This window comes from Dermacentor andersoni, chromosome 1 (assembly GCF_023375885.2).
Source record: "Dermacentor andersoni chromosome 1, qqDerAnde1_hic_scaffold, whole genome shotgun sequence".
Taxonomy (NCBI): Eukaryota; Metazoa; Arthropoda; class Arachnida; order Ixodida; family Ixodidae; genus Dermacentor; species Dermacentor andersoni.
Window position 1 is genome coordinate 60,310,203 of NC_092814.1, and position 22,907 is coordinate 60,333,109.

General features: G+C 51.9%; 1 protein-coding gene across 2 annotated transcripts in view; it reads left to right on the forward strand.

Annotated features, from left to right (window-relative positions):
* The window catches only part of rau (RA domain-containing protein rau), a 77,370-nt gene that overhangs the window by 51,334 nt on the left and 3,129 nt on the right, over positions 1-22,907 (forward strand). For both annotated transcript variants that reach the window (XM_050193579.3, XM_050193581.3), the window contains 4 exons: positions 17,450-17,712; positions 18,584-18,647; positions 20,172-20,304; positions 22,596-22,714. In XM_050193579.3, coding sequence (XP_050049536.1) covers positions 17,450-17,712; positions 18,584-18,647; positions 20,172-20,304; positions 22,596-22,714 — 579 coding nt within the window. The remainder of the gene's footprint in view (positions 1-17,449; positions 17,713-18,583; positions 18,648-20,171; positions 20,305-22,595; positions 22,715-22,907) is intronic.

The following is a 22,907-nucleotide window of genomic DNA, read 5'->3' on the forward strand; positions in this document are numbered from 1 at the left end:
ATATGAAACTCTCCTGTCGGATATTTCTGTGCGCCCAAGGTTGTCAGAATGATTACATAGTTTTCAACTACGTCTTGTGTCATCGCACGTCTAGTTAGAGCTTCGTTGTCGTCCTCTATAAATTTTGCAAAGCCCTAACGGTAAGGATGTTACCAGTGCGACAACAAAACACCCTGAAGGGTGCAAACATTTTTACAGCGCCCATGCGCATTTTCAACCCCCATATCTGAAACACTGATGAGCAGTTCTTCGCCATTTCTAAATCGCGACTGCACTCGCATTTGGGTCCCCTGATTGGCGGCGCCCCAACGAGGCGACGTGCTGGCCCAGATAGTGCTGCTCGCCGCTCGAGGCACCTCTCGGGTCGAGGAGGCTGCAGTATACCCGCGGCGCCGTTGTGGAGTGAGTAATGTGTCCATGGGTCCTCAGGTATACACGGAGTGCGTAAGCGCTGACGCACGCGCCTTTGCCTCTGCGCGGCTACAATCCGGCTCATTGTGGCCGCTATTGTAGAAGTCTTCACAAGACCAGCTACACCTCTTAGCGTGTTTCTCTTCTCTCGCTGGCGTGCCAGCGCGAGCGCTTTAATGATAGCGCTCGTACAATGGGCAGTCGTGTTGCGTGCGGTTGGGGGCGTTCGACGTGAGAGTCCTCATTGGGGATCGTCATAAACTTGGCCTTGCGCCCGCATTTGGCTCTCGCGCCTTCTTTCTGCGCTTGTCCGCCTTTGTTGCTGCTTCTCAAGCTCTTCTTGTCGCCGAGTTCTCCTTTTCTTATTCCGTCTTTTCTGCAACCCAGGAAAAGAAGTGAGAAGCAGCTCACGCTGTCTTGTTTGGCGGCGCGCGAATATATTAGCGCGCTCGGCAATTCGGCACTCTTACTGCGGGCGAAACGTGGATGGTGTTCCGAGCCGCCAACGACCGCATTCAATCCCGTAGCAAGTGCGACACCACGGAACAATGGTGTCACATCGCGAGCAGTTAAGTGACACGAAGGACTCCCGACAGCGAAGTGGAGCGGCAAGGGCGACTCGCCTTGTTATGAGCCGGGATTGTCTTTGTACGTGCCTCGCATGCATGTTCAGCGCAGTTGGTCAGCTGCAAAGTGAACGCAGTATGCCTGTCTCTGCGATGCACAAACTCCTCTGCGTCCTCGGCAAGTGCGTGCTGTCGTAACCCGGTAGTTCAAATATACATACGCGCCGTTTCAGATTGCCCTTCCTCTGGTTCGGCTTTCTTTCGTCCTGGCCCGGCCACACCAGCCGCTCAGCTCCGGACCGGTTGTTTAGCATATGCGCGGTGAAACAGCCCCCTTTGACGCCGCGTTGAGCCACTTCTGTCCGGTGCGTGCGTGATGTCGACCGGCTGTATTATTGCCATTGATAGGTTACGAGGAACTGCCTACCAAAGGAATTTAGCAGCTTCCTTCGTGACAGCTTTGCGCCCTGCATGCTGACATCTTGTACACACTTGTGCTCGACAGCTGGCGCATAATACACGTGGCCGCTCTTCATCGCTGCGTGGGAAACAGCGCGCTCGGCTCGTTTGCGGCGCTCGCTCGCACCGCGGGCTTCTCGCGTGTAACGCCGCGGTCTTCTGCGGTGTTGCAGGGCCCCGGCGAGCCTGGCGTGCAGCCCTTTGCGACGTTCTTTATTGACCACAGCGGGCAGTGATCCAAGCCCGCGTGCTCGCGCGCGTGTTCTCATTCACGCGACAACGAGGAACTTGGCTTGAGAATTGGCACTGCGGCGACCACCCGGCGCTGCATAGTGCTGTTCCATTCTGCATGCATACACTACGCAGTTTGCGTGCAGCCGCCGCGTAATTTCGAGTCTGGCTCGGGCGGCGTCCTGCTCGACCCACATCGAACTGCGGCGCCAGAAGAGCCGCAAGGCGGGACCACGAGCTTCGCCCTTGACACGAGCCGCAGGGGGCGCAGTCGCTGCAGCCGCGCTACGCGCACGCTGAATCGGTGCCCTTCATCCGGCGCCAGGCCGGGGTTCGGAACCTGCCCTTCGTGTTTGGAGTCTCGGTTCCCCCGACCGTGAAGCGTTCTTGGGCTGGGCCGCATTTCTGCGGTGTTTACACTGCACGCGCAGGGCGCCGCACTTTCGTTATGTATTCGAGCGCACGTCCAGCCCCTGCAGTTCCGGGGCGAGGGGGTGGGAGTGGCTCGCCGCTCGGCCCGTGCATTCCTCGGCCCCGTCCATCTGGGAAGGTTACGTTAGCACAGCCGGGCGACCGAGGGTCACGTTTGCGTGTGGCACTTGTGATCAATCGCTGTTTGGCGCCCCGCGCGCCCTCTCGTGCTGAAGGCACGAGCAGCCGCTACTGTTACTTGCGCAGCTGCGAATTCCCTTTTCTTTATTTATTCTTGCTCTTTGTTCTGCGCGCGAGTCTGTGTACATCTATCTCCATGTGTGTGCGTTCGGACGCGCTGCGTGCACGTGTGCGCGTGCTTTTCGCTCCACTTGGTGTCGTTAATATTATGCTCCAAGTAGGAGCATTCCTTTCGCGTCTCGCACTGTGCAATACGCTAAACTGCTGTACTTTTCACTGACATTTCACTGACATTTCACTGACGCTGTGCTTTTCACTGACAGTTGTAAGAGCATTTACTGTGCAGTCATCGCAGCTCTCTGATTTACGTTATGCTTTTCGTGCGCTCATTCACTTGACCATTCACAACAAGAATGAGCCCGGCAAACGGCCCACGCTAATTGCCTTTGTATACGGCGGAAACAAGGCTCACTCCGCAGAAGGTCCGTTTGGGCGGTAAAGGGCCGCGATTTCACGCACAACAGTGACCGCGCGCTGGCGAACTCCGTGGGCGCATGAATCGTGGCGGGGAATGTCGAACGAGCCGCTGCAACGTGGTTCCCTCACGGCGGCCAGCCAGCTGCGCAGTCCGCCCAAGCTACTCGCTACGCAACGCCCAGCAGCGTTTTCTCCTCCTCAACGAGGGGCGTGCGGGCGTGTGCTCTTCTTGCGCGGCCACGTATATCGGACGGATCCCGGCGTGGGCCGTGCCGTTTCTGGCGCCGTGTCGCGGTCGGGTCCGCTTATCGGCCGAAACCCAGCGTGGTCATGTGCGCGCCGTTTCCGTCCACGCAGCGGCCCTGCCGCCGGCGACCGCGGGGCGATCGGGCCGCGCGATTCGGTTTCCTGGGCACGCGATGGTTCGATGCTATGTTGGGCCCCGCGGGGGAAGCGTCGGAGAGAGAGAGCTCGCCTGCGGCCACGGCGTCGCAATTCCGGCCCTGCGGTCGGCGCGCCGCGGTGCGTGCCGCTGTGTAGCGGGGCTCACCCACGCCGTTGTTTTCTGTGCCAGGGGTGTCCGCTGCACGCGCGGCTCCCACGCTGGCTTCCCTTTTGTTTACTCGTTTGCCCTCAGCCAGTGCGCCACGGAGTGCGACGCCCGTCACGCTACGGCCGGACGGTCGTGCGGGGATGTCTCTGCCGGGGTATCGTAGTGCGCGGCGTGCCACCTGTCCTTGTTGGGCAATGCATGCGCGATACCATGGTGGGCGTTGAGGGCGTGCTGATTTCACAGAGTCTCTTCAGGGGCAGTTCCCTGAAACGAGTCGTTCTGTTCGCTGTGCGGTATACTGCGTGGCCATTTACGGATGCCGCGCAAGTCTGTGCCAACGCCAGGTGTTCTCCGTTTCCGCTTGTGAACCGCAACGGGCGGAACTAGTAGAGCGTGGGTTTGTGTCCAGTTGAAGATACTTGAATCCGGCAATCTCTACCGCCGATAATGCTTTTCTTTTTCTCTCCTATATAGCCCTCTCATAAGACAGTGTATCGTGTCACCATATGTCTAACGTCGGTGCTATATATATATATATATTAAAGATAAGGAGAAAGAAGTAGTATGAGCAAATGAGTAATAACATGGCGTTCTCGCTGTGCTTTATGTATACTCTCTTAACCAAATGTATACCCTTTGTGTTGTATCTTGCCACACAACGATAATCGTCATCTGTCTTGCTTGCGTTTCGTTTCTTGAACACGCTGCGCTCGCTACTTTCCTGTCGAGGATGTTCTGTCATGCTGATAACGCTCAAAGCCGCTCGTGACTTAGAAGTACCGGGCTCGCAGCGTTAAAGAAAGGAAATATTCTCCCTTTTTACGCAAATTTGTTTCCTTTGCCAAGTGACAAGGAGTAGCCGGTGCCACCATAAAGGCGCCAACCTCTCCTAATATTCATTTCAATAAAAAAAAGAAGGAAATGCCGACAAGACAGATGAGGATTATTGTTGTGTGGCAAGATACGACCCAAAGGGCGCAATTTTGGTTTAAGAGTGGACATGAAGCAATCGGAGGGGACGAAAGGTTTTGAAACAGAGGGTGGCAGCGAAAGATCCGGCTGCAATAACCCCTCGCTGACATGCCGCATCAGATGTGCAGTCCGTTGCCTCAAGTGAGACGTCACGTGTGCAATACACCTTCATGCATCTCCTGGCGACAGCGATAACGGCAAACGGGCCAGGCATGCGTGCACGTTGAGGCGGTGGTCAATTCACCGAAGTGGCGATGCCGGTTTTCTTTGATGTATCCGGTGCGTTGGCTGAGCTTATCTCGAACGATCAGTCGCGGTTTGAAACTTCGCCAGCCATTGCGGCCTCGGCCTATAGGGAATGTCATCTCATGCAGCGCGTGAATCTGACATTACGCAAGTGATGCCGGTTACATCAGGTCCCTTCGAGTAAATATTCTCGCTAGGTCTTCTGCACGAGATATATCGTTCAATGGAACGAATTGGGAACAACGCAAATCTTGCTGCCCTTTAGTACATTCTCCCCCAGAAATTAAATCGCGAAACACGTCGCATACATTTTCATTCAAGGGCTTGAGTCCTCTATTATCTTCCTTCCCTTTCTGTCTTCCTTGTATATATATATATATATATATATATATATATATATATATATATATATATATATATATATATATATATATGCCGTAACTCAACGTTACCAATTTCCGTCCGTGCGATACACGTTCAAAGGAGCTCTGGATACTTCCGCGCGGGATAAGAGAGGGAGCGGACCCATTGTTGACGCCGGAGGTTGGGCTCCGAGTTTTATGGTGGGAAAGCACACGACGGGCGCAGCCATAGCGGAACGGGCTCCACCCGTGAGCCCTTTCTCACGGTGTGTAGCTGTACTCGCGTCTTGACGACGCACCTCAACTGCACACGTCCCGGACCGCAGAGCAAATTCAACGTGCGACTTTCCGAGTTGGGCCTCCGTTACAGCACCAGACTGTCATCTACACATATAGGAAAAATAATCCGGTTGTGATTTCTTAAAGTCTGAATCGTCGAGGCCATTTCATTAGTTGCGAAATGCATGGGCACATTAACAGCTTGGACTGAGCGCTCTTTCTTTCATTTATTCAGAGCAATTGCGGTCTAGCCTGTGGCATCAGTCACTGCTACAATCGGTATGAAAGACGGGAGTGCGTTTTACCAAGAGCATTCACCTTCTTTTCAGAGAACGGCCTCTCGCAGTTTAGGAGAATTGCGTTCTCGTTCTTCCTGAGCACATTTTTAGAACGAATTCGCATACTTCGTTAAGTCGTGGCGATCTTCGTTGAAGCCTGCGAGCCAGCTATAGAATGTGCTGTCGCTTTCAGGTTTGAGCGTCTCGTGGATGGCCGCTCGGCAGTAGCACGTATGCAAGGAGGTACTGATATATAAGTTTCCCCACGTAGTGGCAAAGCGTCCGAGCCCCGACTCATCTTGACCGCGGCGCCAAATATAGAGAGCTGCAGTGCGGCATTGGATTCGGCGGCCAGGACGCGATAAGCGCGACACTGCACCATTCACCGCGGGCGCCGCATGGCGGCCGTGTCCGGCGTCGCTGGGAACTGGCGCCGCAGCCCCGGTTTCCCCCCCTTTAAACAGTTTAAAGGGAGCGCAGGAAACGAACCGCCTGAAAGGAGAGCAGCTTCCTGCCCGGAAGTTCTCCGCATGTACGCCAGCTGCATACGGCGGGGAGGAACGGCGCTCCTCAATGGGGGAGAAAAAAAAAGCGGGCTGCCGCTCCCTCCGTTCCGAGGCCGAGCCGCGGCCCTGCGTCTTCACTGACAGCTGGGCACAGGTGCCACCAGCGCGGCTAGACCGCCGTGACGCGCACTCTCGGGTCCTGGGGGATCGGTTAATTGGAGGCTCTATAATTAGATCATCCGCTAGGGGGCACACCCGTGCACACCACATGTGGGTCGTGTGCCGCGGCTCTTCCCCGCAAACGGGAACAGGAACGGCAACTTTTCTTTTACGCAATGCGTCCTGAAGTTCGTGCATAGCTGAGGCAGCACAAAAAGTAGCACTCGCGCGGCGTCCCGAATGTCCCGATTTGCCAGCTTCCACAACGCTGCTGGACATAAGCCCCCCCCCCCCCCCCCCCCCCCATACCGATATAACTTTTTGTTTATTCGTATACGGGCTATTCATCTCGCAGGTAATGACTGGTATACGGCTGAAAAAGCGTGAATCGACGACCGAAACGATGGTTCACGCATGGAGGTGCATACAAAAACATTCGAATTACAAGGCAAAATTAAAGTGCTACTTGTAAACTACAACACCGATAAGAATAATCAACGTAGAACCGAAGCGCAAATGAAACACACACACACACACACACACACACACACACACACACACACACACACACACACACACACACACACACACACACACACGCACACACACACACACACACACACACACACACACACACACACACACACACACACACACACACGCACACGCACGCACGCACGCACACACACACACACACACACGCACGCGCGCACACACACACATTGCGTCTAGTCTGTCGAACAGGTATCCGATGTATGTACCTTAGTTGTCGTGCAGTGCCAGCAAATCTGGTATCCCCTGCGTCTCTAGTGCTGAAGCCGGAAGTATATAGGCTGCTTATGAGTGAGATAACCGAGAACGCAAAGAACGCACGTTTGCTTAGTGGGTACTGCTATGATTGTTCCTTCTTTGATTTAGTTCACATGACCCCATTTGTTTGTTCGGCATTCCTCAGGTACAGTATAGAGAACGAAAGATTACGACAGCCCCAGACCTCGCGTGAAGCAGGCTTATTAGCATATGTCCGTCGGTGCTTCCTCCTCAACTGGAAAGACAACGAGAGTAGCTAGCAGTGCCGGCCTTGCATGATTTGTTTACTTTATCATCATACCACATGTACCCGGGGACGCTTTTCTGGGTTGCTGCAGTAGACGAGAAGTACGGTGCAGGAATAATAGAAAATTTAAATTTTCAGTGAACGCAAAGGCGCCAGAACCGACAGGGCTTTAGAAATGTTCCCACAGGCTTTGGCTTATGTATACCAGTGAGGGCGCTGATTAAACAACAGATCGTACTTCGTCTTTTGTACCTTTCAGGGTGCACGGCTGCTAAAAAGAAATCTGAGAGACGAAACCGCTGACGGTATAGTATACGTATATGCCGCGCGGGAAGGAAAAAGAAAAAGGAGAAAATAAACTGGAATTAAGGCGCGTATTTCCCGTTCCACATGCGCTTTTGTCTGACGCTGCTGCGATTCATTCACCGATTACGGCGCCCGGTGGCGCGAGATCGTACTTTCAGGTAATTAAGCGTAAGATAGAGTTGCTCTACTTTTTATTCCTTTCCCGCTCGCGCGCTTCACATTCCGGCGCGAGAGTATACGTCGCCGTGGCAGAACACACACAGGGGGTCGGTAAAATCTAGCCTGCTGAATGCGTGCGCATTTCTGGCGCGGGGCGTGGAGATATCGCTGCCCCATTTCTCTTTTCTTAATTTTTTCCCCCAAAGTTTGTATTTCCGAGCATTCCGGCGGGCGCGCTCGAATGTCTCCACCCGAGGCAGTGCGCGACTGCGCCCCTGGAATCTCCCTGGCGAGACTCGTGCGTCGAGGTGATGCTTTTTTCTATTCAATCGCTCTCGGAGGGAGTTCGTGTAACCGTATTATTTATACCAGATTCCACGGGAGAAACGTAAGCAATGAAGCGAAGCGGCAGGCGCTCGCAGGTATTAGTCAAGTAGGGATTTCTGCCGTTTAACCTCGATCCGGTGATATCTTCAAACTTGACAGAAAACTTTGTCTACATAGATTGGCACATGCGAGTCCTAATAAAGGCGCGTGAGAATTTATTTATTTATTTATTTATTTATTTATTTATTTATTTATTTGCACTATATAGCTATGCTCAGCGAAACATTTCTCACGGGAAGCGTCCATGATCAATTATAATGCCTCGCGATTCGCTATCCCAACAAATGGAACCGCTCAAATGCGCTCAGGTGGCCTCTTCTACACATTTCTTTTTTATTCTTTTCACGCTTGAGCACGAACTTTGAATGATGGAAAAGCGAGTGAAACGCGGATATTCCGCAGAAAAGGGGGAGTCGCAGCAGCAGTCGGAGTTGCGCGCTGCAGGTTGGGCGACACGTTTCGGTGCACCACCACCACGTGCGGTGAAGACGGTGCGCGTTGCGCCACGTGCGCCGTTCGCACCACGCGTCGCTTGCTTTTGCGGAATGGAAGATGCCGCGGCGGGGGCATCTCCCAAGACGCACCATCTGTCGCCGCCGGTGCTGGTCGCGGCGCGAGCGACCTGTCCTCCTCGCCCGCCTTGAGGGAGGCCCGAGAACATCCGGTGGCTGCACCAAGAGGGGAGCGGCAGATGCACGCGCGGCGGTCGCCATCTTTAAAGGTCCGCCTTACCGTTCCGGGACCCGGCTTTGTGCTCGCCAGCTGCTTGCCGGGTCCCATGGCGCGCCGCACCTCGGGGCGCTGACGCAGCGGAGGCCCAGACCGAGACGCCCATGTCCGCGGCCGCTGCTCGCATGATCCGAACTTCCAGGAAACTTGTTTTCGCTTTCCCAAACATTACCGCCGCTTCAAGAGAAGTGCATCTTGGCCTGTAGTTGGTATGCTCGCCAAAGGACATATTTGCCGCTGTAGAGGTCGCGCACGCGAACACAACACCTTGTCGTCACCGCCTCGTCGTCAGTGTTTGTCCTGCTTCACTCTCCGTGGACGTCCTCTTGGTTGCAGTTGTGTCCCTCGTCGGTGTCACTGATATTCTTGTTTGCTCCTTTCTGTTGTGAACTGCCTGCCGCGGAGAAACCGGCCACTATATGAGATTGGACAAGTGGTCCGCCGACAATTCCTTTCTCCTGACGGTTTTCTTTGTTTTTCTTGCTGTCGATTCATGATGTGATGTTATCATGAGTCCGCTTGTTTTCATTGTAAATGAACGCTGTAGCCGGAAACGCGCAGCAAAAGGCGTTGCCGTTCTGCGATTGTAATTGTGCTCTTCGTTCCTTGAATAAACAGTTCCCGAAGTGCATCTCGCTATAATTGCAGCTTACGTAAATTGTGCCTGTTCTGAGTAGTATAGATTTACGCAGCTCCTCGAACCCACTCGAGAACCGTTTCTTGGACACGAAATGTAACACAGCTACCATATGAAAGATACTGAGTTGCTTCAGTTCTGTCTCAATCAGTCAGGAGGCCTGCTGAGACGGCTTGTTATATATGTGTGTTCTGCTCATCTTTCGTTCGTGGCGTAAATGCAACTCGCTAAAGTAACACGCGCTTCAGTGTTTGCATGGTGCCGCGAGCAGTATACCATCGTCGCTCGAGCTTCATTCCCATGAAGTCGCGCTAGACGCTTACGCGCATACATCGTGTAGCAAGGCAGTAAGCCCGGCATAGTAGCGGGTTCATTGCACCGGCTGATCTGCTCAGCGGTGGCGAAGGGCGCAGCCTCTGCGCTGGGAATGGAGCGGTCGCCTTTTGCAGCTCGTAAATAGTGCTGTTGTCTCTCGGAACGCGCCTCGAGATGCTAGGCGTATAGAGTTGCGCGACTCAAGCTGAGACGACGAGTGATAAGTACACTGACGATCTGCCTCCGGCTAAGCGTTCTGTGAAACATTTTTGTCGGAACGGAAAGGAAATGGTATAGAGCGCCTCTGCTCTCCATGTCGTCTGATTTAAGTCGCCCTGGCTTTCTGAGCATCACACTGTAGTACGAAATTAAGCGGCTGTCGAGCAAATTGTGTAGGCGATTGGACAATTTGCGCTGCGTGGTATAGCCCTGCCGCACTGAACTCGTGGTCACTGGTTCGCAATACAATGGGGGCGTACACTTAAGTGCACGGTTAAGAACCCCATGTCGTCCAACTTTATCCAGAGTCCCGTAACTACGGCATGCGTCATAATCAGATCGTGGTTTTGTAAGGCACATAAAACCGTGGAATTTCATTTTAAATAAATTGGAGAATTGTTCACACAGCATCTTCGGGCTTTCGGTGCCGTGGATGACGTCATGTAACTCTCTGGTCTTACTTAGGTCTTACAAACGCCATGCATGGATCGGACAGCGCAAATGGAGACCAGAAAGCCGAAGAAGGAAACTGCGACACGAGCGCTTTATGCGCAGTCGGCAACGAAACAAAACGCAATAAATCTGAGCGCGCGTCCTTCAGTGCATATACTCGCGCTGCTTGCTCCGTGACGTTTCGGAGCACGCCATCAGACACTGGCAGAATGCGCTGAAAGCTGCACGCTGTCACGTTTTGTCGGTTGCCCGCTGTACGTGGTGCTTGTACACTGTCCAACGCGTCGTCTGCTGAATGCAGTGGCGAGAGGTGGTGAGAGAGAACGAAGAGGCCGGCCCAGCTAGCCAAAGGTAATATGTAGACGCGTTTCTTTGAAACGCGTCCTGTGTCTCGTTGCTCGCGACTGGCATTAAAAGTGGCGCTTGGGAAACGAGTCATCTGCTTGCGACAACAGGCGCGTCCTTGCGACGAAGGGTTAAAGAGCACCAAGGTCGGCCTTTCTTGAACGGCTGGAGTGGGAGAGGGGGGGAGGAGCGCGAGGAGAGGACATCTCTCCACCGGACCTGCGACGTCCGTGACGTCGGGAGTGCAGAGCCCGCGGAGGATTATCATGGCGTCACGGCTGAGCGCGTGCGGTGCAATTACAAAAGCTCGCAACAAAGGGAAGAAGCGTCGTCGTCCTCTGGCTGGGACTGGCGAGAGCGCGCGCATGCCAACGGCCAGTTTGGGGGGGGGGGGGGCTTTCCGACGGAGCCGAGCGGCGACGAGCCCTCGGCACCTGTGTAACGTCGCCGTCGCAACGCCGCTCTTTTGTCGTTGGCGGCACGAATAATCGCCGCCGTCGGACTTTAGCCCCCCCCCCCCTCTCTCGCCGCCGTCTTTCTGTCTTCAACGGTCGTCTCGGACACGGTGTGCCTTAATGCGCTCCAGCGACGGCGCTCGGAGCCTGCGGTCGCGTATCGTCAGCGCCGCGGCTGCCTGGAATGCGGCAATTATTTCTGTCCTTAATGAAAAATTTGCGTGCTAGCGTGCTTGCATGCGTGTCCTAACCGCGTGCGCTGGCGTGGCAGTCACGATGGGTCTTTTTTGCTTCTCACGTAACGTTTCCTTAAATGTGCCCTTTTCTCCCCCCTTCTTGTTGCGCTCATGTTCGCTAATCGTGTGATATACTGTTGCGAGCTGGATACGTCTACTCAACGTCGTGTTGAAAGGTAGGACCAGTGCAGTTGGAATACTGCTCCTGCAGCTACAGAAAATAACGCATAATACGGGGATGAAAGTTTATAAACCGAGCCTATAATCGGGCTGTGTTTGCGTGAGGTGGAGAGAGGAGGCAGATAGAGCATGCACTAATATCGCCTCGAAACATGCCAGGCAAAGTTGGTTCACGAAAGTCGTTTTCTGATCCCTTGAAGCGCTTGGTTGCCTCTGACACATGGCAGCTGGAGTTTCTCTGGAAGGTGCACGCCACGGGGTTCACGGGATCGTTCACCACCACCACCGTGTGCGCGACCCCCTCCTCCTTGTGAGCAGCCGCTTCCGTCGCCCTTTCGCGGAGGCGTCTCAAAAAAGGCCGGCGAGAGGGCATTCCGTCGCTCGACGTGCTCCCAGGAACCGCGAGCAGGCCGGGGAATTCCTCCGCACGGCTCATTAGCGGCCGTGGCTTGGGACAATGGTCGCCGTGGATGCACGCTTTCCCGGAGGAACGGGGGCCCGACGTGTCGTCGTCGCCGACCCTATCTGGAGCCCCGATCTGGCGCCGTTTGCGAAGACGCGGAAGCCGCGGACGACTGACCGGCGCTCGTCCACCGCGCACCATTGTAGGCTCGTCTTGTCGCGGAGCGACAGTCGCGCTTTGCAAATGCGCGATTGTCTTCGTTAGCTGGTGCGGCAAGAACAGGTCATCGAGAACGTGTCTTATGAATTTGCAAGTGCCGCCGACGGCGACCCACATTGCGGGCACGCGCCGCCGCCTGCATGGGGCGGCACGGCCTCCGCTGTGTCTATATTGGACGTTGGCAGTCGGTGCGTAGCCGGAGGCTGGACGCGCGCGGTCGCCCGAGCCCGACGGGATCGACGCGCACAGTCGAACGAGCGGCGCGCGCTGCTCTCGAAAAGCCGCTTCGAAATTTCACAACCTCCGGGCACGATCCATTCGCCCATCGGGAGAAGCACAGTGCGCTCTTCGCTGGTGCCCTTTGTAAGTGGCGCGGCCGGTCATTATGCAGTGGCGTTACATAATGTCGCGGCTTAACCAAGGCGCCACAAAAGCTGCTCCGCAGTGCTTACGCCGCCGCGAGGACTGCGCGGTCTGTTCTCGTCGGTGCGCATCGTAACAATTTCTCACACGTAATGAATGCGTCGGCCCTGTTCTCGCTGAAGGGGTCGCCAGCGAAAGTTTTCAGTGTTTCAAAACGCCGCTTCTACGCGCTAAGTAGCCCGGACCGTTTTCGCCTCTCTGTTTTGTGCGCGAACGAGAAGTATCGTTTGGCTTTTACAGAGCTCGTGTGCAGTATATGCGAGCAACGCGGATTGAGAGAAAGCCGCAAGCTGGCCAATTGTTGCAGCACGGGGCTTGGTACAGCACATTAGAAGACTGACAGAATGCAGCGCCTCCCATGGCTGGCTGTTGATTCATGATTGTGGCTACGTGATGAAACGCGTGAAACATTTTGAACAAAACATTTCGTGCCATTCATTTCTTTCTTTTTTATCAATGTACAACGGTCTCGATTTCGAGCAGGAATTCTTACTTCATACCCGAAGTTCGTGCTAAAGTGTCATGCCACATTGCGTAATGTACACAAGAACGTGAATCCATTTCGAAATATGTGTATCCGTTTCATTCGGCGACCTGCCATTTACAACCTCCAAAATGAGCGGTTAAAGCATTGCCGTACGCACGAGACTGCTGAAGACGCGTAGACAGCTATAGCTTCTGCTATCACTGACCGTGGTTTTCCATTCACTGAGTCACGCTTTGTTCCGTAGACAATACGATTTTTGCGCGTACCGTCCATGGCTGTGTAGCAAGGAGCGAGACTAGTGCTGTCGTGGCGTGGTGGAGGCCGCGTGTATACTTTCACTTGCGGCTGCGTCTTCCTGCTCTTTCGAGGAGAACTGTATAGGAAGGTCGTCAAGCAGGGACTCCTCGATCGATTTAGGCCCGGGAGGGAGGGGGGCAAGCCCACATCCGCTAAGGCGTTTCTCCTCAGAAAACACGACCGGGGGCAACGCTTCCTTGACGGCGGGGGCTTCGCTCGCAGCCAGCCGACGCTGCCGTGGGGGGCGGCGCACTCCGCGAGCGGCCCATCGCTGAAAGATTCATCTCCAGCGGGTGCGTCCGCCTCGAAGCAGTGGGTGCGGTATTCTGCGCGGACCAGCGGAACGCGCACGGCCGCCGCCGAGATGCGTATGCGCGCTTTCGTTCGCTCCTTCGAATGCCGACCGCGCGCGGATTCCCCATTTCCGCCTATTGTCCCTCTAGTTTCCACATATATCTAAATGTTTCATTTCGCAAATCTCTCTGCGACGCGCACTACTTGCGCTGCAACTCTTCTACAGTCGACGTTCGGGGGCGTGGTGCCTTTCTTTCGTCCCACTGTGCGCTGGTTGGAACTGCTGGTGGCACGTATACTGCTGAACGAATATCCGCCGCTATTCACCGAACGCCGCGCACTAACGTATAGGCGGTATCGTCCGCGTGGCAGTGCATGTTTTCTATGACCATACGTAATCATGTGAATGCAAAGGTTCTTTTATTTTCTCGTCGCAACGCACTCTTCAGTGTCTTCAGCTTTTACGGATGCAAAAGTGCCGTGCTTCGTGCGGGTCTTCTGCGCTAAAGACGCGCGAAGGCGGGCGGCGGAAAGTCTGCCTAAACGTCCAACTCCTTTCATCCTTCTATTCAACGCACCTCAAACCTGCTCTTGTGCGCTGCGTTCGAGGAAAACCCGTGTCTCTCCGTCATAATATCTGCGCGCGCACTTTTCATTACGAGCCACATGCTGTTGCATTAGTCCGAGCACTGCAAAGAGCGGGCGTCACACCGCGGTGACTACACTTGCGTGCGAGCCGCGGAGAAGAGCGTCTCTGGTTGGCTGATTCCTTAACTTCACGCGGTGGAACAGTGGCTGCTGTCTCTCCACGCGCAAGCTGGAGAGCGGGTCGCCGCCGCGCGTCCTTGTGCCGTCGGTCTGGACACGGACCACGGCGTCTGGTCCGTGCTCGCACGCCTGTTCACCCGTTCGCTGTCCGGAAGCGACTGGCGTGCGAAGGGCTCCCCCCGACGCAGCTGTGGCGCGTCTCCCCGCGTCGATGGTGCGCGCCCTTCCGTGACCACCACAGCCAAAGTGCCGCGAGCGATGGGACGCCCGGACTCTATAGCGCCCCGGCCAGTCGTGGAAACTCCGTGCTCGCGTGTTTTGCCCCGGCCCCTTCGTTCGAGTGCGGCTCGCCCTTCGCGTTTATTTGCGGCGCCGCGCGCGAGCTTGTGGCGTCAGACTTCACCCTTGGCTGAGAACAGGCAGCTGTTCTCGGAGGCATGCGCGACTGTTGCTTCACAAGGGCAAGCACAGTGACCAAGTTCAAGGTTGCGATATTGCGCTGACTGCGAGGCGGTGTATAAATATCCAAGGTCGTTCACTTTTAATGGAAACAGCTGAGTACTACCAGCGTTTCTTCTACATCACTAAAAGTGACCGATATGGCGCTTTAGGAAGATGTCTACCTGCAGGCCATCCTTGATAATTTAACTTGCTACGAGCGCTTGATCTTGAAGAGTAATAAGGTGTTTCCTCTAAAATCGAACAACACCTTGTACATAGCCCGCAGCCGCTTTTGCACACACGCCGGGATTACGCTCACAGACACGCTTAATTACACATGCTTGGTCTCTCTATACACGTCATTAGGGATTAAAAAAATGATGTCCTGCGCGAATAAAACCAGTCTTATGCTGTTACTCTGAAAGCGGACATTTGAAGGAAAGAAGAAACAAGAATTAAAAAAATAAACAAGAAGCGATCGCCTTGGCCCGCCTTATTCTGCTTACTTTGCTGGAAGTAACTATATATATACGCGAATGCTAGATCGCCAGAAACGCGATACTTTCTCAACGCGCTCTACAAGTTCCTAACACCTGAGTTCTTTTGTCCATTAATTCGAAATTGGTTCATTTCTTTCAGTTCACAAATAACTAGGCCAACAAAAAAGATACTGATGCTACAGGCTGCAGGTAGCATTACTATACATTCCGGTCGAGCCAGCTTCCCGTTACTTTTTCAATCATATGTGGACGTATTGGGATAATTTATACAAAACAACGGGTGTTCACTCGCATCGTTACGATCACAGTGAATTATACCAAAAGCGGTGAAAAGCTGCCCTTTTGGCCTGTTCTATAATAATAATAATAATAATAATAATAATAATAATAATAATAATAATAATAACCTCTAGCAGTGCTGTGGAAAACGTAAAGAGAGCTCCATGCGGTGCTCATGACGTGTGAATACTTCCCGCGACAGTCACTACACTATTGACGTAAAACTCTTCTGACGACGCAAACAGGCTCAGCATATAGTGGGTCGCTTGCTAAAACCGCATGTAACAAAAACATGTAATACTATTATCGTTTATATCTTTGCAACCGTACTATACCCACGCGGCTAACTTTAACATTGCTGTGTAGAGAAAATAAGCTATTACGCGATCGTGCATGGGTTGCGTGCACAGGTGGCGCCCTTGTCGCGCCGCGCATGACGCAATAGGGGCTGAATTTCGCCTTTTTATCCTCTCGCTCGGCGTTCAAAGGCACAACTCTGCAGTACGTTTGTCGATCCGAGCAGGATCGCGTTTGAGAGAGCTCAGTCGGCCATAGTATATAGGTATAATCCATCGAACTCAAACGTGTGCTCATCAGGAAAGGCTTACAATTAACTGTGCATTAGTTGCAGAAATTTGACGGTTGCTCGGGTATGGCGCCTCCGCGTTCGACACATAGGATTCAGAAAGGGCCTGGACAGACTCGGGCAGCAAGACAAAGGGATGCCGGTTCGCGCCCACCACCTTTGATCACGTACTCCGGGCCCACTATATACGAATAGGGAACGAGCAATATTGCAAGATAAGGCCGTAGTACCCCCACTAGCTGTATCATATATAAGTTAAGCGCGTAAGCTTTGTAATGCGCGAACAAATATCCACTTGCGTATTTGGTGACGTCATTTCTGTACCCTATAGTGCCCCATACGTGCACTCAGCAGCACGCACAAGACGTTTCACGTACCCCACTGCGGCTGCGTCCCCGACACAGCCTACCCGATAATTTTATTTATATCGGGACCGTTTACTTGCCGACGCATTGTAGTAGCCAGGCAATAAAGACGAGCATGCCTGAAAGTCCTGATACATCGGTCAGGAACGTCCTTTCTTTTGTTCACATACTTGTGCGAAGGTTGGTAATATACCACGACTTATGTCAGAGCTTTTTCGCTGTACAAAAGACAGTGCATTTTCTTCGAAATTTTCATAGAGGTGCAATATTTTGTGGTTTTGTAATTCAGTTCATCGGCCTGCTTCGAAATGTTGGAGGTGCAATACTCTATTGTTTTGTAGTTGTGTTCATCGGCCCGCGTGCCAGTCTGTAACAGGAGAAAAATGCTTCTTTCAGGATATGTAGCCTTTATAAGGCTACATGCCATGTAGGCTAGGTATATATACAGGAAATGTCTACATACCTAGCCTGTATATTCGAGCTCCTGTCACCAGGAGCACAAGTACGCTGTTCGCAGGAGCAGATGATGCACAAAGAAAACTTGAAGACAATTAAAAAAAAAAGCCCATAGTGATGACGTCGATATCGTCGCGCAGTCGGTTAACTGTCATTTGTAGAGCCTAGAGTGCACTATAGAGTGAGACCACTACAGCTTTAAGCATTACCGCTTGCGCCGAATCACGAAATCAGGCCGACTTCTAGAGTGCGACAGAACGCAACGGACTGGATGTATTGGCGTTTCATTGTTGCCCATGGCCCTCTGTGACGTCCTCCGTTGTGCTCTCCTTGTATGCGCAGACAATGGTGAAGGTGTATGCGCGCGTACTGTGCGCTGACATGGAGTACAAGACGCTGTGCATCGACGCGAACGCCTCCAGCTCCGACGTGGTGCGCCTGCTGCTGAGCAAGTTCAAGATGAAGCACCGGGACCCGAATCTCTTCTACCTCACCATGGAGGTGTGGGTGCGCAAAACTGGCATCCCCATCCGAACTATCATGGTTTTGGACGACGAGGCGCGGCCTGTGGAGCTCCAGTCGTGCCATCCGAAGGGCGATTCCAAGTAAGTGCTCGTTGGAGTATCTGCCAAGACGTGCCGCATACCGCGTATTACGCACGAGAATGGCGAGGACACCCATTGAACTGATTACGCCATAGATGAAATTTACTGTAGAGTAGCATTCGCTTGGCTTATTCTACTGGTCTTAGTTAAAGTACAATTGCTTGCACAATTGCGCATGGTTACGCAGCGTTTGAGCGTGCAATGTGTCACACTCACTTTCGGATTTGCGCAGCCATGACAGCCCGACGTTGAAGGCTTAGGCTTGCCAAGGGATTATAGTTAATCTCCATGAGGACAGTGCCATAAAGCCCTGTTTCATTCTTTCAGTGCTTTCTTCTCCGACTATAATAATGAAGCACTGCGAAATTTTGAGCACATACACTACTGAATGTGTGCTGATACTTTGTTCCTACTAGTGTCTCGATTAATGGCGTAAACCCATTCAGAATATAGGGGGCTACTCTTCTGCTGAAAGGTCGCTTTATGCGGACTGACATAAGACACCAAACGAACTACCATGCCAGTCGTTGCAAGGGCCGGCTTAGTCGCGCTTTGTTGCGAAAAAAAAAATTATATAGGTTCGTAAGCGTGACTGATTGTTGTTTCAAGATTGAAAAAAAAAGAAAAGACTGTAGTGGCGAATTTGAATGCCAGAATGCAGTCGAGTCACTATTGCAGTTCCCCCAAATGGCGTAGGAGATCAAAAGAGTCAGTTGAATCATATTTAACATAACCACCGTTAAGTTGGCAGCAATGCTGATGTGCAGCATTGAAAATATTTCAAAGTTGTTGCTGACTATTGTGTGCCTGCGTTTTATGCATTCAAAACAATTCCTGGTTGCCTCTCTTTCTTCCTTTAAACCTGTTTCAGATTTCTCCTTCAGATGAGACGAGGAGGTCTGGTCAAAGTTTACGACAGCTGTTTAATGGCAGGTGTAAGTATCTCCTTATACTTATTTTCTGACGCGAAGGTAACGTGATCCGTGTTGGTGTAACGTTTTTCGCAAAAATGAAGACGATTCAGCGCGTGGCGTTTTAAGTATAGGTATGCTAGCGCTCAAACTGGATCGAGTATCTTGAGATAGCAATAAATTTAAGCGTGACGCAAGCCGATAAGGGCAGGACGACGTGTTGATGCCGCCGTCATGAGCCGCAAGCGCGGGCGCTGTTTGGCGGTATAACCAGTTAATGACCTAATCGTTATTCTTGCGACCGATTTGTAAGCATCAAAAACGGTCGCATCTACGCGATCGGAGTCTCACAAGGGCGTTAACATCGTGTCACGTACCACGCGCTGCGTGTTTCGTTTCGAAGGCGCCTCTAAGGAGCGAAACGAAACTAAAATGACGCATGTGTCGTACGTGTAGCGTGTTTCGTGTTTCGGCTGCTAGCCTTATATGAGACGCCGTGTGTTTTAAACTTCGTTAAAAACGCAAACGCGCGTCTCGTGTTGCGCGTGCGTCGGCAGCGCGTGGCGAAGGGCGCACGCCTGGCCGACTCATTTCCCATTTCCCCATGGTGCAATGGACCCATTTGTTTTGTTTATCTATGTTAAGAGTTCTACTCCACTTGGGGCGCTAATACAAAGAGTCATCTTGTTATTAGACTGATGCGACAGGCGTATAGGTAACGGCACAAGGTAGATAGAGAAGTTTTGAGGAAGAGAGAAAAGAAAGATTGAGGATATGTATACAAAAAGGCTAGAATGAAAAGCGTGTATAGCATACCGATTAACTCAAGCAGGCTAGGTGACTATTTGTGACCGCCCCGTTTAAAAGGAGGTGCAAATAAATCACCATCATCTAGGGTGGCTCAATAGCCGGGCTTGTTATCGAGGCACCCCAAAGCCATCTTTAGAACATTGTCCTTGCTTGCGATGCGCTGTGGAAGGACGTATGCAAAATTAAGTTTCGTTTACCCAAATTACCAACGTATGACACGTCGGTAGGTCAACCTTGTGCGCTTCAGCATTGGCCGGTATATATCTACACGATGTAGAGCGTGCTTAAATTGGGCACGCACAATGTTTGAAATTTATTATCTTATTTGTCCGGAAATGCTGTAAGAACAGCTTTACAAAACGTACCTCTTCTTCATTGGCACCTCTGTGAGTGAGCATATCATATACACATGGATCTGCTGCACTTCAAATGCATGCACACATGTGGTGTCACAAGTCGGGGTACTGGGAAGGTGACCTCTTTCTGGCCACTGCACACCATCCAAGCCCCTTGTCCGTTTCAACGAATACTTCTGCTGCCCTTATTGTATAGTTTAGTCGCTAAGACAAACTTTGGTCAAAATTAGTTTTGTTCCATCTTAGTTTGTTATTCAGAATACCAATTTTATGTAGAATTGGACGAACGCGTTTCTTGAACATGGTGCATGTGAATGTGTCTGCATGTGTGAGGGTTCTCATGAAGTTGTTTTCTCTCTCGTTCACTTCCCACCTGCCTTAGTCTCTGTACAAGAGCCTGCTGGTATCAGAACGGACAACAGCGGAAGAAGTGGTTCAGCTTGTCCTTCACTGCTACAACTCCAGTGACCGAGGATCCAAGTACTCTCTGTACGAAGTGTGCCCCATAAAAAATTGTAAGCATTCGACGATTTTACCTTACTTGTCGGCCAGCGTGCTTCAGCGTTCTTTCCTTCTTCTTTTTCTTCCTTTTTTTTGAATTTCGCATATCACGCTCGGCACTGTTCTGCATAGACATGTCCGAATAAATTTATTTTCGGAAAATACGGAACTTTTGCGGCTTTTGAAGGAACCTTTGCGATCGCATGGGCTCTGTGGTGGGTTCACCTTTAGTTTGTCACATCACTTAAGACATTAATCAAATTTTACAGAGAAGCGCTGTTAAGGGGAGCTCCACAACCGTTTTGGTGCGGCGGCGAAGGCCGGTGTGTGACGGCGTGAGCGGTATCAACTGTTAACCAATGAACAGCCAGAGTCACGAATTTTTGCTTTGAAAATTATTATTGCGATAGTAACTATATGGACACTCTAGTCGAATTTCCGTCGTCGGCGTCGGTGTCGCCGTGAGGTGCAGTAAAAACCCAAAAGCGATAAGATCGCGGCCGCGTGCCGTCTGCTGCATGTGCGAGGGAAAGCATGCGAGGGTGAGTCGAGAAGGATGGCGGTGGTGCGGCGGCGTCTTCTAGCGTGCGCAGCGGAGGAAGGCAGGGAGCCGCGGCCGGAGTGGAGCGGATACTCGCTCTACCCTGCCGTGCGCGCGCTAGGAGGTAAAGGCAAGGGGGGCAAGGTAGAGCGAGTATCTGCTCCACTCCGGCCGCGGCTGCGCATGGCATGGCTGAGTGCAGCCGTGCGCCTCTTACCTTGGAGGTAATCTGCGCTGGGTTCTAAGGCTCGCCAACCCGAGATAGCTGATGGCGTCGTGTGCGCTAGTGTTCTCGCGCGATTGGTTCGCGTTGAAGCGAGAGACAGCACAAAGGCGAATTCGCTCGCCGCTGCTACCGCTCTTCACGCCAGCGTTCTGATAGCGAGTGTCCACGGTCATCGAGAAAGATGGGTTTATGTTTCCCTGTGCGCGTGTGACACCGTGCTTGTTAATTTAGTTCGTAAGCGAATGTTTACAGCACTTTATACAGCTAATAAAACTACTAACCTTACTGCATATAGCTGTCCAATAATTTGCTATCGCAATCAGTGCTTCGCCTTTCGGACGAAACTGCGACTTTATCAGTTATTATAAAGTAAAGGTTGCCTTACGCAAACTTCCACTGGAATAGACTACTTATTTGTGCGGTGTTTAGCCAGTATTTTTTTTTTCTCAAGTCGCGTTTACTGGTTGGAGGTCAGCTTGGAGTTTTCGTATGGCTGCGGCGGTGAAATCTACCGGATTGGTGCTGCAACGCAGCTTTTCTGCTGCGTTCGAGCATGGTCGTGGCTGGCTGTTCTTTGTGACAACTCCGACGAGGGCTGCGTAGTGAAATCTGACAGCGTGGTGGTACGACGGAGCCTGTGTAGCAGCCGCCACTAGAACAGTCAGCCACGACCACGGTCGGAACACAACAGTAACGCAGCCCTGCAGCAGACAGCTGATATTTACGAAGGGCGTGAGCAGTTGCTTATACAGCTTCGCCCCTGGCTTTGATGTATCAGACTGACATACTCTTGCGAATAATTTTTTATTGACAAATTCTGAGACCACGATACTTGTACAAACTGTACGGGGTCACCCCCCTTAAGTACAATACTTTCCGTAAATCGTAAAACATCTGTTATGTTAAGCACGCAGCGGCAAATGCACTTTCATTAAAATAATTGCTTTCTCTCCTTCCTTCTTACAATCCTAATTGCCTTTGCTGAGCAGCGAGATGGTGCTGGATAGGCCTTAAGTCTTGGAGCGAAGATGAGGACGTTCTTATGCAATGTCAAAGTCCCCCGACTGTGTAGGTCTGTTTGTGCTGCGTAAAGCCCCTCAAACTTAGTAAAGTACTTGGGAGCAAGATCTCCTCCTTTGCTCCCCCCTCGTCTCCTTCCTTTCGCACTCTCTTCTGAATGGTGGCACTGCCAACTTCGTTGACGGCGAAACAAACGATTTGTCGCTTTTAACTACCAGTAATCTGCACATCACCAATGTTGTATTGTTAAATATTGTATTGCCACTAAAAGTCCATAATTGCGTACATCAGCAGCTAAGCATAATTAGTGTAATCAGACACTCTTTAAGAATTTACCTGCACTGCCAACGTATATATGTGCTTCAATTTGTGACCTCCAAATTATATCACTTTACATTGAAGGAACATGTCATATTGTATTATTCAAGTCATGTGATATCAAGCACTTTTGTTTATTCTCCTCACTTGTGCTTTTCTTATATGTGCTGAATCAAATTTATGTGTCTATTTAAATGCAGATGAAAGAGCGCTCCATTCTAATGAGCTGCCCCTGAGGATCCAACAGAGCTGGCCATCTCCAGAGCATTTTGCCTTCCACCTCAGAAGGAATCAGGAGGGCACACATCAAAAACGCCAGGTTAGTTCCACCGTTATTTTCAAGCCGTATGACAGAAACCAACATAGTTTATTTTCTTACTTTTTGTTACACTGCATGTGAAGCCTTTTTTTGGACTTATTTCATGGCTACTAATAATCACAACAATTAGAAAAAGAGAGAGATTGAAACGAAGGACAAGTATTCAATTACAAATACTCATAGAGAGACTGCA